This window comes from Podarcis liolepis (assembly GCF_965112155.1).
Source record: "Podarcis liolepis genome assembly, chromosome: 12".
NCBI classification, from domain to species: Eukaryota; Metazoa; Chordata; class Lepidosauria; order Squamata; family Lacertidae; genus Podarcis; species Podarcis liolepis.
This window is the reverse complement of record NC_139563.1, coordinates 25,441,485-25,454,820: the sequence shown is the minus strand read 5'-3', so window position 1 is coordinate 25,454,820 and position 13,336 is coordinate 25,441,485. Positions and strand designations below refer to the sequence as shown.

General features: G+C 44.9%; 1 protein-coding gene across 2 annotated transcripts in view; it reads right to left on the bottom strand.

The window, feature by feature from the left end:
- ITGA8 (integrin subunit alpha 8) overlaps positions 1-13,336 on the bottom strand; it is a 118,429-nt gene that overhangs the window by 87,868 nt on the left and 17,225 nt on the right. For both annotated transcript variants that reach the window (XM_083467380.1, XM_083467381.1), the window contains exons 3-5: positions 6,719-6,819; positions 1,631-1,754; positions 601-662 (exon numbers count right to left, since the gene is read on the bottom strand). In XM_083467380.1, the coding sequence (XP_083323506.1) occupies positions 601-662; positions 1,631-1,754; positions 6,719-6,819 (287 nt within the window). The remainder of the gene's footprint in view (positions 1-600; positions 663-1,630; positions 1,755-6,718; positions 6,820-13,336) is intronic.

The window sequence follows — 13,336 nt, the reverse complement described above, 5'->3', positions numbered from 1 at the left end:
GAACATCTTCCACGCATGGTAGGGGCATAAAAATTTGGATAAATTTGTCAGCCGAGAATTATGTTATTGCCAGGAGTGGCCAGCGCGGCAGGATAGTGGAGCAGCCCTCCTGACACTGCCGTCACTGCCACTTATGAGGACAGTGTGGAGTCACAGCAGGGTGGTGGTGAGCGTGGATCTGTGCAGGTGCAAGAATTGACTCTGCTGGTGCTTGCACACAGCCTCAGCACATTCTGAGTCCTGCCTACAGTTAGTATAAGAAAGGGAGAAATATTAGTATTAAAGAGTATTTGAATGAAACCCAATAGGTTCTAGACCAGGCATAGGCAACCTCAGCTCTCCCGATGTTTTGGGACTACAATTCCCATCATCCCTGACCACTGGTCCTGTTAACTAGGGATGATGGGAGTTGTAGTCCCAAAACATCGGGAGGGCTGAGGTTGCCTATGCCTGTTCTAGACACCCAATACTATGTCAGGCGTTTTAAAAGAAAATTTTAATATGAGAATTGATGGACTGGTAGTGAGGGGCATGCATTTCAAAGCGAAGAAGGAAGTGATTAGACGATCCAGAGATAAGTCAACCAATGGGGGTTCTCACCTTGTAAAAGTCTAAGCTGAATCCTGCTTGACAGTAACCTTGTCCCTCAGGATCCGGATTGTCTGAAGGTACCAAAATATGATCACTGAATTAGATTCAATATACGGAGTGACTCAGACATTGTCTCAGCAAATGGAGAAGGCATTCCAAGAAGAATAACAGGCTGCAAATCTGATACAGAGTGTGTGTGTGTGTGTGTGTGTGTGTTTGGGGGGAATGCGTGCTGAAATTTAAGAACCAATTCCTGAGAGCAATGTTGGTTTCAAACAAAAAAGTGGGGGGAAGAATCTGACCATCCAAAGCTGACATCAAAACCAGTATGTGAATTTTGCCAGGGAAATTTGAACCCCAAACAGTAAGTTCATGCTTGGGAATCAATTTGGCAGACCCAAAGGTGAATTTGAGATGTTCCATTTGTTTTGTCCCGAGTCAGAGAAATGACCTTGGATTGCACAGCCTTTATTGTAGTCCTATGAAGCTTTTCTACATTCCTGCACACACTTTGGGATGTGACATGCTCCTTCTCTTGTGCACTGAACAGTGACAGTCATCAGAAGGAGTGCAAGAATTGCACAATCCTCAGTTAGTTCCCCACTCCATACTGCGATGTAACCCATGGCTTGCTAGCTCACCAAACAACATGGATTATCTTAGCGCAGGTTCAACCTGTAGGTCGCCAGTTCTATAAAAAGTTCCATTTGGAATAATCAGCTGCTTTTAAAAGCTGGCTTCTGCTTATCAAGATCTGTTTGCTACATTTTAAAAGCTCTTTTAAACCGAGCCAGTTCTGTCTCCACATGTCAAGGCAGCAACACCGGCTTCATCTCTGCTCTTTTAATTAAATGTAAAAGCGTCCATGCAGAAATTTATAATTTGATGTCTCTCCTGAACTGAGATTCCCCCTTTGCAAGGAAATGCCTCTCTCAGTAAGAGCCATTTGGCTCACTATATACCTGGCCGGACTGCGTGAGGATACGTATTGCAACCTCAGCTCTACAATGGCCAAATCCCGAAAAATCAAGCAGCATACCGTTGCGACAAGGAGAGTACTCAGCGTAGGCGCTGAAATTCTGAATTGCTACATAGCAAGTGCCAACAGGATCCTTTTCAGGGACTGCCCTCAGGGTCCTCCAGTGATACAGGGGAGCACAGGCCTATCAAAACAATACAAAATAAAGACAAAAGGTGTCGTGACTGGTTAGGCTCCTCCCTTCCTTGTCCATGACACGTCAGATGTGCCACTACAGTGGTACCTCGGGTTACATACGCTTCAGGTTACATACGCTTCAGGTTACAGACTCCAACAACCCAGAAATAGTACTTCAGGTTAAGAACTTTGCTTCAGGATGAGAACAGAAATTGTGCTCTGGCAGCGCAGTGGCAGCAGGAGGCCCCATTAGCTAAAGTGGTGCTTCAGGTTAAGAACAGTTTCAGGTTAAGAACGGACCTCCGGAATGAACTAAGTACTTAACCCGAGGTCCCACTGTACATTTGCTCTTGTAATACCGGGTGCAAGCTCACTTTTGCTTTTGCTTCAAGCACAATTAGGTGGGATTTTAATGAAGCCTCTTTTACATGCATAAGAGCTAACCCCAAACAACTCTGCAGTTAAAGGGAACCTAGGCAGCAGGACAAAGGCATGCACCGTACATGCCTCCATGAAAGGATGCTCTGGACTGCAGTAGAATGCATTCTGATACAATACAATACAATACAATACAATACAATACAATACAATACAATACAATACAATACAATAATCTTTATTGTCATTGTCCCATACAGAACAACGAAATTGAAAAAATCTACATCAGGCATTCAAAAACCAACAAGCCTGCTATCCCAGTTATCCCAGCCTGGTTAGCCCCCTGAAAACTCTGATACCCCATAATTAAATACAATATACAGTGGTGCCTCGCAAGACGAACGCCTCGCAAAATGAAAAACTCGCAAGACGAAAGAGTTTTCCGTTTTTGAGTCGTTCCACAAGACAAATTTCCCCATGGGCTTGCTTCGCAAGAAGAAAGCCCATAGGGAAATCTCCGGGTACCTCTTTTAAAATGCTGGCGGTCGGGAGCAAAGACTTTCGCCCACCGCCAGCCTTCAGAACGCCCCCCCGCCTGCCTTCCCGGGACAGACTGTCCCCGGACCTGGTCTGAAGGCGGTTTCCATAGGAACGCATTGATTGATTTTCAATGCATTCCTATGGGAAACCATGCTTCGCAAGACGAAAAACTCGCAAGAAGAAAAAACTTGCGGAATGAATTAATTTCGTCTTGCGAGGCACCACTGTACTTCCATAGAGACTACTATACACTGTGTTTAAAACCAAAATCACATTTGAATAGAAACTGTTTCTCAGGCGGCTAGTCCTAGTCTTTATAACGCTGTACCTTCTTCCAGAAGGCAGAAGCTGAAAGAGATCATTTTCGGGGTGAGCGCTATCCTGCACTATCTCTGCACCATTCTGATGGTGAGGAAACAACCAGGAGCTGCTGCAAAAGCTTATTGCACAATGTCTGCATAGAGTAGAGGCACAAGCACCTGTAACAAACCTCAGCATTAGTGGTGGTAGTGACAGCAGTCTCCACCTTCATCTTCCCCTCTTCACTGACTTGCCTTGAGGAAGGTTCTGATTTGTTCCTCAGAAGAAAGAATTGTGTGCCATTACTGCTTTGCCAAATCAGCCAGAACGCCCTTCCTCTTGTTGTCACCCAGCTCACCCCTCCAGGTGGAGAAGGGCTTTCTAGGATGATGTGGGCAGAGGTGGTCATTTTTCAAGTCGTTTAGCACTGTAACAGTTACCGCGATTACTTGACGTACAGCACAAGTGTGCTAGGTAGATGAAAGGATGACAAGGAACCTCCCTACCTTGCAGAGTTGCTCTGCTCCCTCTTTCTATCAAAGAAGGAATGAAATGCTAATGGAGGAATCGTGACCTCTTCTGTCCTGCTAGAAAAATCTGGCAGGTGTGGCAAAAACCACTGATTGATAGGTTTTGCAAATAAACCCATTAGCCTTCTGCAATGACCAGAAATGGATTATCTTTACGTGCACACAAAAAAGCTTCTTCAGCAGTTCCACTGTCTCTCCCCCCCCCACACACACCTATAGTCTTTAAATTGTGGTCTTTGGTGAGGGGAGATGTTGCTTTAATAGCAATCACATGGAGACAGGAGGTTCAGTCAGAATCCCAACGCAGATACAATTTTTTCAACCCTTCATCTCTTCACTGCGGTCTCCACGACCTCCTTGCAAAGCTGCAATTTATGTGTGGGTTTGGCTCTAAGTGACAGCTTTCCCCCAACTCAAATAGCTTTCAGCATGGTAAATTTTGTTTGGGGATGACAGTGAGCCAGACCCGTGTGCCCTGATGAGTGACCTTTTCAGAGAACAGGGCAGGATATGTGCAACTTTGCTCCTGCTTCTAAATCTCTGTGCGACTTTTGATACTTTTGACCATGGTATCCTCCTGCACTGGCTCCCTGGGAATTGGGGACACTGTGTTACAGCGGTTTCAGTCCTAACTCTGAGACCGAGTCATGAGAGTAGCACTAGAAGAGTGCTTTTCAGCCCCTTGGTAGCTATGCTATGGGATGCCACAGGGCAATATCTTATCTCCATGCTATTTGATATCTATAGGAAGCTTCTAAGAGTGGTCATCAGGAATTTGAAGGCCAGGGGCCATCAGTATGCTTAGCTCTATTTCTCCTTAACATATGACTTGAGAGAGGCCACATAGGCTCTGGATGCAGTGGTGAGATGGGTGAGAAAAAAAACTAGCTGAGCTTAAATCTTGCTAAGATGGAAGCACTGTGGGTGTGTAGTTCCCATGTCCAAGAAACCGGTTGGCTACCCTGGATGGGGTTGAAATCCCCTCTAGAGGTGCAGGTTTGCAGTCTGTGGATGCTTCTGTCGCTGGAGGCCCAGGTAGCCTCGCTTGGAGGTTTTATACAATTAAATAGAGGACTGTCCTCTGAGAACCTGGAAATACAGAACTGTCCCCTGTTAAGTTGGCCACATGGTCACTCTATTCTCATTCACGGAAAGAATCAAAGCTATGCTGAGGGTTGTATGTACCGTATTTTTCGCTCTATAACACGCACCCAACCATAACACGCACGTAGTTTTTAGAGGAGGAAAATCCGCAGGCATGCCACCCATAGGCATTCCCTCCATAACACGCACAGACATTTCCCCTTACTTTCTAGGAGGAAAAAAGTGAGTGTTATGGTGCAAAAAATACGGTATTTGTGTTTGATCTGACACTCTGGAAGAAAATGCTCCTTGCTCATCAACTAATATGCATGCATATGTTTAGGACCTTTATTTATTTCCGCATCATTTTTTTTAAAAAAGCAAGAGTATATGCCAAAGGGAGAGAGAGACTGAAGGTGCCACTTTTGGAACCTGAGAGCTGCAATGGCTCAGAGGGAGGGCTGCTGGGAATCTGGCATACATGCTAGTAAAAAAAAGAGAGGTTGATGTTTTATTCATCACCTGTTTTATGTCAAAGGAAAAGAAATATTCTTTTCTGGGGTTAACCACATGAGTGACTACTGAAAGCAAGGCATTTCCTTTCAATGCACAGGCGCATTAGGAAATAATTCAAACCATTTTAAAACAAATCCCAAGACGACACTTGTTGCTTCATTAATTGTTTTGGGAAAATGAAGCATGACCAAATGCAAGGTTCACAGTGCAAGATGTTTTGATTCGTCATTTAAGAAAAGTGTTTTCATTTATTTATTTATTAAATCCTACGCGTCGGCTGCTAATGCAAAATGCCTGACTGTGCAGGGAACACATCACTATCACCTTACTAGTTAATAAAACTGCCCAAGAGAAAACAGAAGTAGATCGTTATGGATTTCCACCTGGGAGTTTCTAGTGGTGCTTGTAAAAAAGGCCTATAAAATCACAGCATCTACACCGAGACTTTTAAAAGAAATCTTTGGACTTACAGCCATGACTGCATTAACCCAACTGCAGTATAGCCAGAGCTGTACAATTGTGAAGTAGGGACAGAGATGAGGTCCAGGCAGTTGCTAGGGGAAAGCCCTTCCAGGTCTCTCCAAGCCATTTGCACCCTTGCCTTGATTGGCATAGACAGCAAAGTGTCATCCTACTAATCAACTACAAGCCCATCAACTTTGGGGGAAATACCTGCTGAAGATAATCAAATATTAAGCTATTACCTCCTCTGAATACATCAGCACCAGCACCTATCTACCTATCCATCCATCTATCCATATCTGTCTCCTGATATCATAGACTAGCTGGAAGATGAAGAGTATTGGAAGGCACCAACTGGGGAACTCCCAAGGGAACCCCCAGGGGAAGGAGGTTCAGAGCCAGGCATTGGTAGTGGGATGGCAATGAGTGGTCAGAGGAAGAAGAGGGAGCAGACTGGGAGGAGGAGGTGTTGGAAGCAGAAGAGGTAACAGGGTTTAGTGAGCAGAAAGAGGCTGTGGCAGAGAGCAGTCCAGACTCAGAGGCAGGAGAGGAAGGTGGTCAGAAGGCAGAGATGAGGTAGCCAGTTGAAGAATCCAGGGAGTCTTCCCCTCCTGCTACGACCGGCTACAAAATCAATGTGCCAAGATGCTGCAGGCTGTTAAAAATGTGATTGCATTTCTAAGAACCCCGGTTTCTGCTGATCTCTTTCACATCCATGTTCAAGGCCAGCCTTCCCCAGCATGGTGCCTTCCAGATGTCAAAATTACAACTCCCATCATCCCTGATGATTGCCATGCTGGCTGCAGCTGCTGGGAGTTGTAGTTTAAAACATCTAAGTGGAGAAGGCTGTTCTACAGTATGTTGTAGGAAGTATAAAAGCTGCTGTTTCATTATGCATTTGATGCATCTTTCTGATTCCTGTGTGCCCACCATGGATACTGTTATACTAGTGAAGACATTCAGTGAATGCTTGAATTAATTATAGCCCAAAGGGCTGCATCTTGTGGTGTTCAGATTATTCCAAACCCAACCTGAGAAACTGCATACACTGAATAGGCTTTGAAATATCAAAATCAGCTTCATTTGTGTTTTTTGAACATATATAATTGAATCAGAAGAAATGTTCCAGCAAAACGAATGCCAAAAAAGTGTCAAAACATACCACAACTTTTCCTTTATGAGCTCTGACTGTTGCTCCAAACCACTGCTTGGATTTAAACTCGATGGGCTCCCTTGTACCATTGACCTTGATTTTTCTGTTGTCTGGAAAAGAGAGAGAGAGAAAGTAGAATGCTTGCCAGGAAAGAACAGAAAAGTAAATTATTATATTCAGGATCATTTTCCTTAGGAGTTGGTATTTACAATGGGTTGGATCCAGACCAAGTTCATTGAGCTTAGGTCACAACTAAACATGTCCCATTGATTTCAGTTAGAAATAAGTGCAAATCATTTTGTCTGGATCCAACCCAATAGCTATAAATATACATTCTTCCACTGAAATCCATGAAAATATACTTACTTCTAAGTATGATTAGCAGGAAGGTGTTGGCATAAAAACAGCATTAGTTTTTCTGTCATTCTACAGCAGGGATAGGGACGCGGGTGGCGCTGTGGGTAAAAGCCTCAGCACCTAGGGCTTGCCGATCAAAAGGTCGGCAGTTCGAATCCCCGCGGCGGGGTGCGCTCCCGTTGTTCGGTCCCAGCGCCTGCCAACCTAGCAGTTTGAAAGCACTCACGGGTACAAGTAGATAAATAGGGACCGCTTACTAGCGGGAACGTAAACGGCGTTTCCGTGTGTGGCTCTGGCTCGCCAGAGCAGGGTTGTCACGCTGGCCACGTGACCCGGAAGTGTCTCTGGACAGCGCTGGCCCCCGGCCTCTTGAGTGAGGTGGGCGCACAAGACTGGCCCGTACGGGTAGGGGTACCTTTACAGCAGGGATGGGCACCCCATGAAGCTCTGTACAGTATATTGTTAGACTACAACTCCCATCATCCCTGATCACCAACCAGGCTTCATGGGGCTGATGGGAGTTGGAGTCCAGCAACAATTAGTTGGTCACAGGTTCATCATCCCTATTCTACAGGATGAAAGCTAAATTCACCTAGAAAGGTTACAGTTGATCAAGTCTTGGACTTAAGTCTTTCGGGTGTAACTCACACAATTATCCTACTTCCTCATGTTTGCATGAACTCTGAGATGCACAGGGAGCTCTTGTGCAGAGCAGAACAGTCTCCCACAGCAAGAAGAGGGATGCTCCAGGTGTGCTCTTCAGGCACATAATGAAGCTCCACACCAGGGTGAGCATCTGCTATTAGAACTCACTTCTATTTGTGCACATATTCAAAACAAGAAACAACACAGCTTGCTTCCAAATAACAAGCTTAGGATCAGGACAGGATATAAGCAGTTATCAAAGTTTTCCATTTTTCAGAATCATTCAAACATGCAGTTGGATGTGTTTTGGTTTTTTTAAAAAGAAGATGAGATAAGCAAAATCATCTGACTATATTTAGTTTAGCTGCAAAAATAACAACAACTAGGGAATTAATGTAAAGGCAACCTTGCCCAGCAATCCAGCCAGCCAGGAGATTCTATAATTTGTCAGTACTCAGATTGTAAATGAATCAAGTCACTAAAAAAGAGGAAAAAGATAATTTTTCAAAGAAGTCCCTTTGATTTCCCTCCCCCGCCCTTTGGGACGAGTTACAAAAGTGTGGTCCATTTCAGCCAGGCCAATGCCATTTCTCTCCAACTGTTATTCCACAACCAGCACTAAGGAAAGGAGAGGAACTTAGTCCTGATCAGTATTACATGTGTCCCCCGCTGCCACAAAAGACAGCTCTTTAACACCGCTTTATATACACGTCGCAGATGTCAACTTAAGAGAAGCCATCTGGGTAAAAACCCAGTCCAATTATAATCCATTTCAGGTTTTTAATGAAAAGCAGACCTCCCTTTCTTTCACCCTTAGTCATCTGAAGTAAACTGATTTCCCACATGTTCCTAAACTATGTTCCTCCCTCGGCAGTCACTCCTAATGAACTTCTCTATCGATACCCAGAAGGAAACACGGAGCCTCCTCCTAGCCCCTTGGATCTGGGCAGCCCCTGCGCTGGTTTCTGGTTTGTATCAAGGAGCCACTCGACAGAGCCTAAACTTTTGTTATTTGAGCTAAGTAAGAATAAAAACACACATGCTGTCAAAGGAGGAATTTAAAGTATTTTTTCAACGTCAAATGATATTACATGCATTTACAGAACTGAAACACACACACAGGTCGGTACAGCAGTCAATACTTGGACCCAGTGTAGAGACAACGCCCATGTCATTTAGCTATAGTGCCATAGGGCTTGAGGGTTCTCTTCCACCTTCTGTGATATGTCCCGGCTGTTGGATTGCATCACAGTTGTGTCAGTGCCAACGTGCTTATGTCCACAGTGGGTGCAAAAGGGAAGGGGGACCGCTGGTTGAGAAACCTGCCACAAACGCTTTGTTTACAGCAGATCCTCAGACCTCTCTAACTTTTGTACTGTCCCCAGGCCATGCCCCCTCCCCAACCAAGCCCCCTCTCCCTAGGTCTCATATCCCACCAGCCTTATTTCACTTGTTCCTTGAGTGTTTTTTGTCTGGCTAGAATGTCACACCACTGAACTGTCCCGATTCAAGCGAGACACCCCGGAATCACAGAAGCCATTCTGGCTTCTGATTGGATCCCAGAATGTCCCTTTTTGGGGGGTCTGGCCCTCTGGAGAGAATCAGCTGGTCCCCATGAGAGCTAGGGACTAAAAAATAATAACTGAGCACCATAATTTGGATCACCTGGAAGTTGGGTATGGAATATCCGCTTCAATTAAGATCATGCTTCTTGCTTGTAAGGATGGAGAATAAAGCAAGGGGGTGATGCATGTGTGCAGAAACTAGACTATTGTAAATTACGTATTAATTACTCTGCTCGCTTTCACCTCTGGCCCTGCCTACCAATGTCATGTGGCCCTTGGAAGGTTTCCCAGAAGGTAATGAGCTGAAAAAGGTTCTCCAACCCTGACTTACAGCTTCCATGAATTTGGCACTGGAGCGAAACACCAACATTGTTGACAGTCCAAAGTGGAAACATTCAACCTACCTGGATGGCCATGGGAGAAAGAGTAGCTTAAGACAGTGGATGGGATGACCAGCTCACTGTCCCTCACTATCCACTGTCCCTAACCTTGGGGGTGAGGGGTGGCTGTCACCAGTCACCTACTGATCTATGGGTCTTGAACTTTCACATGACACTGAAACCACAGCCAGTACCTGCCTTGCAGGCAGAAGTTCCCACGTTCAGTTTCTCGCATCTCCCGTTAGGGACGGGAACAGGTTCTGTCTGAGACCCTGGAGAGCTGCTGTCAGTCAGAACAGACCATGCTGAGCTAGATGGAGCCATGGTCTGACTAAGGCAGCTTCTTATATAGCTATATCTGTCAGAAACTCACCTCAGAATGGGTGGAGTAAAGGGCCAGAACATGACATTTTGCCACCTGAGGCAGAGCAACAAACTATGCTTTCCCTCCAAGATCTGCTGCAAGCATCGGTGATCTGACTGCATGAGTGAGAAGAAGCACAACAGTCTTGTGAGCGAGGTGCCAATAGGTTAAAGCCTTCCCTCTCTGCATTATATGGGGAGGTTTCAGAATGGAGGAAAGGGGGAAATAAAACCTTTTTTGCCATCCCATTTTCCAGCACCTCTCCATCCCAATATATAATAATGCTGAAGGGAGATTTGGAGGGTGGAGGAAATATACACAGGAGACTCTTTCTATTTGGGGTTGGGGGTTTTCTTGGGGGATAGACACACATTTCCCCTTAAACTTGCCCCTCCAGCCTTGTATCAACAGCACTCAGATATGGGGCTGGCAGGCAGCCCCAACCCCCTTCCCTAATATATTAAGAAAATTATGTGCCACCTCTTGGCCCTAAAAAGGTTGCCCCAAGGCAGCTCACAATGAAATCTCAACACTATTAAAAGGAGACTATTCAGAGCCACATTAAAAACAAATAAGAGTGGAGTATGGGTGCAAGATTAAAATACACGAAAAGCTGGGCAGAAAGTTTAAAACGTCTACAGGGCAACTGAGGAGGAGCCAGGCCAACCTACTTTGGTAGGCAGAGTTCCACAATCAAGGTGATTCCCACCCCCCACCCCCCGCAAAAAAGGCCTCATTCTGAGCCCCACTGATGGCACCCTTGTTGGTGGTGGAACACAGAGCAAAGATGAGGGCAGTGGGTGCCTCTCTTAGTGCCACACTCTTGCGTTGCACCATCACCCTGAAAAAAACTGGGCGGAGGTACCAAGATCGTGACACAGGTCACATGACTTGCCCAGGAATGCATCCCGTAAGACATGCGTCCTGATTTTTTTATCTGAAAAGTTGGACAGTATGTCACCGGCAGAATTGGGCAAAATGACAGGAAGGATTCGAAACCTGCAGGACCAGAGATTTACAGAAGATTGGGAGAAGTATATGAATTATTTGAAGAGCAACTGTAATCAACAAATTATGCTAGTAGGACTACAAGAAGTTTTGTAAGGAGAAATATACAAAGTGTTACAAAGTAGAAAAAGATAGAGATATTGGTTATGAGTTTGAAATGTAATATGGAAGATAAGAAATGCATACTGAGAGATTAGATTGGAAAATTTCCAGACAGGATTGATGGAAGTCAAAAATTTGAATAAGATGTAAAAATATGTTTAATTACTGTTGAAAATGATATGTTAAAAAAACTAATAAAAATTATATATATATAAAAAAGGACAGGATGTCACCGGGTTGTAGTGGGGACGAAGAAAACCAGGTATGCCAACTTGAGCAGCTTGGAGGAAAGTTGGGGTCTGAACATAGTCAACAAACAGTAGTAGTAAATAATACTTTGTAGTTTGCCTGGTTATGGGAGGAACCGCAGCTCAGTGTTAGAGCCAGGGCTTGCTCTGGAATAAATGGCGCCCCCTGTGGCCAGCACTGCAGCACTGTCAAGTTGTGTGGCTTGTTTGGGATTGCAAAGCCTAGCAGCATACAACTCAGCCATCTGCTCCCAGGCTTCCCCAGAGTCCAGACACACCCATGAAAAGGAACCAGAACAACCTCAACTTAACGTGAGCACACTCAACAACAACAACAAAAACCACCTTTATTATGGTTGTAGACCAGCAAAAGGAGGGAGGGGTACAATACTTTAAAATCATTTAAAATCTAAAGAACAAAAACACCTAAAAGGAGTTAAAACAGAATTTGTTGTTGTTGTTTGGTTGTTTAGTCATGTCCGACCCTTCGTGACCCCATGGACCAGAGCACGCCAGGCACTTCTGTCTTCCACTGCCTCCCGCAGTTTGATCAAACTCATGCTGGTAGCTTCGAGAACACTATCTAACCATCTCGTCCTCTGTCGTCCCCTTCTCCTTGTGCCCTCCATCTTTCCCAACATCAGGGTCTTTTCCAGGGAGTCTTCTCTTCTCATGAGGTGGCCAAAGTATTGGAGCCTCAGCTTCACAATCTGTCCTTCCAGTGAGCACTCAGGGCTGATTTCCTTCAGAATGGATACGTTTGATCTTCTTGCAGTCCATGGGACTCTCAAGAGTCTCCTCCAGCACCATAATTCAAAAGCATCAATTATTCGATGATCAGCCTTCTTTATGGTCCAGCTCTCACTTCCATACATCACTACTGGGAAAACCATGACTTTAACTATACTGACCTTTCTTGGCAAGGTGATGTCTCTGCTTTTTAAGGTGCTGTCTAGGTTTGCCATCGCCTTTCTCCCAAGGAGCAGGCGTCTTTTAATTTTGTGACTGCTGTCACCATCTGCAGTGATCATGGAGCCCAAAAACGTAAAATCTCTCACTGCCTCCATTTCTTCCCCTTCTATTTGCCAGGAGGTGATGGGACCAGTGGCCATTATCTTCGTTTTTTTGATGTTGAGCTTCAGACCATATTTTGCGCTCTCCTCTTTCACCCTCATTAAAAGGTTCTTTAATTCCTCCTCACTTTCTGCCATCAAGGTTGTGTCATCTGCATATCTGAGGTTGTTGATATTTCTTCTGGTGATCTTAATTCCGGCTTGGGATTCATCCAGTCCAGCCTTTCACATGATGAATTCTGCATACAAGTTAAATAAGCAGGGAGACAATATACAGCCTTGCCGTACTCCTTTCCCAATTTTGAACCAATCAGTTGTTCCATATCCAGTTCTAACTGTAGTTTCTTGTCCCACATAGAGATTTCTCAGGAGACAGATGAGGTGATCAGGCACTCCCATTTCTTTAAGAACTTGCCATCCATAAGAATCCAAAAGAAGCTGAGAAAGTCTAAAAGAAGGGGTAGGAACATCACACAAGAGTGAAAGAGCGCAAAAGGCTAGTACATGTAAGACCACAGATACCAGTCTACAAAGCACTCCAATACGAGAGCTCATTATATCTAGTTTGTAGCACAGGTCATCATCCGTTGAATCGTAAGCGCTGCTGTGCAGAATCTGGCAACGTTGTGTGTTATAGTAAGATTGGCATCTGAAAGCAGCAGTGAGGTATTGAATTGACCTGTGCGCCCTGGGTACTTAAGCAGTGGCTAGTATGAATGTCTCTATAATAAAGACACTGGAGAAGCACATGCTCTGTTGTTTATATTTGCCCAGAGTCACAGAGGCATTGCCTCTCCAGATAAGCAATCTTCCTGTATCGGCCTTCAAAGACAGCCGAGGGGAGGGCATGACATAGAGCCAAGCCCTCCGGTGCTTAGGGACTTC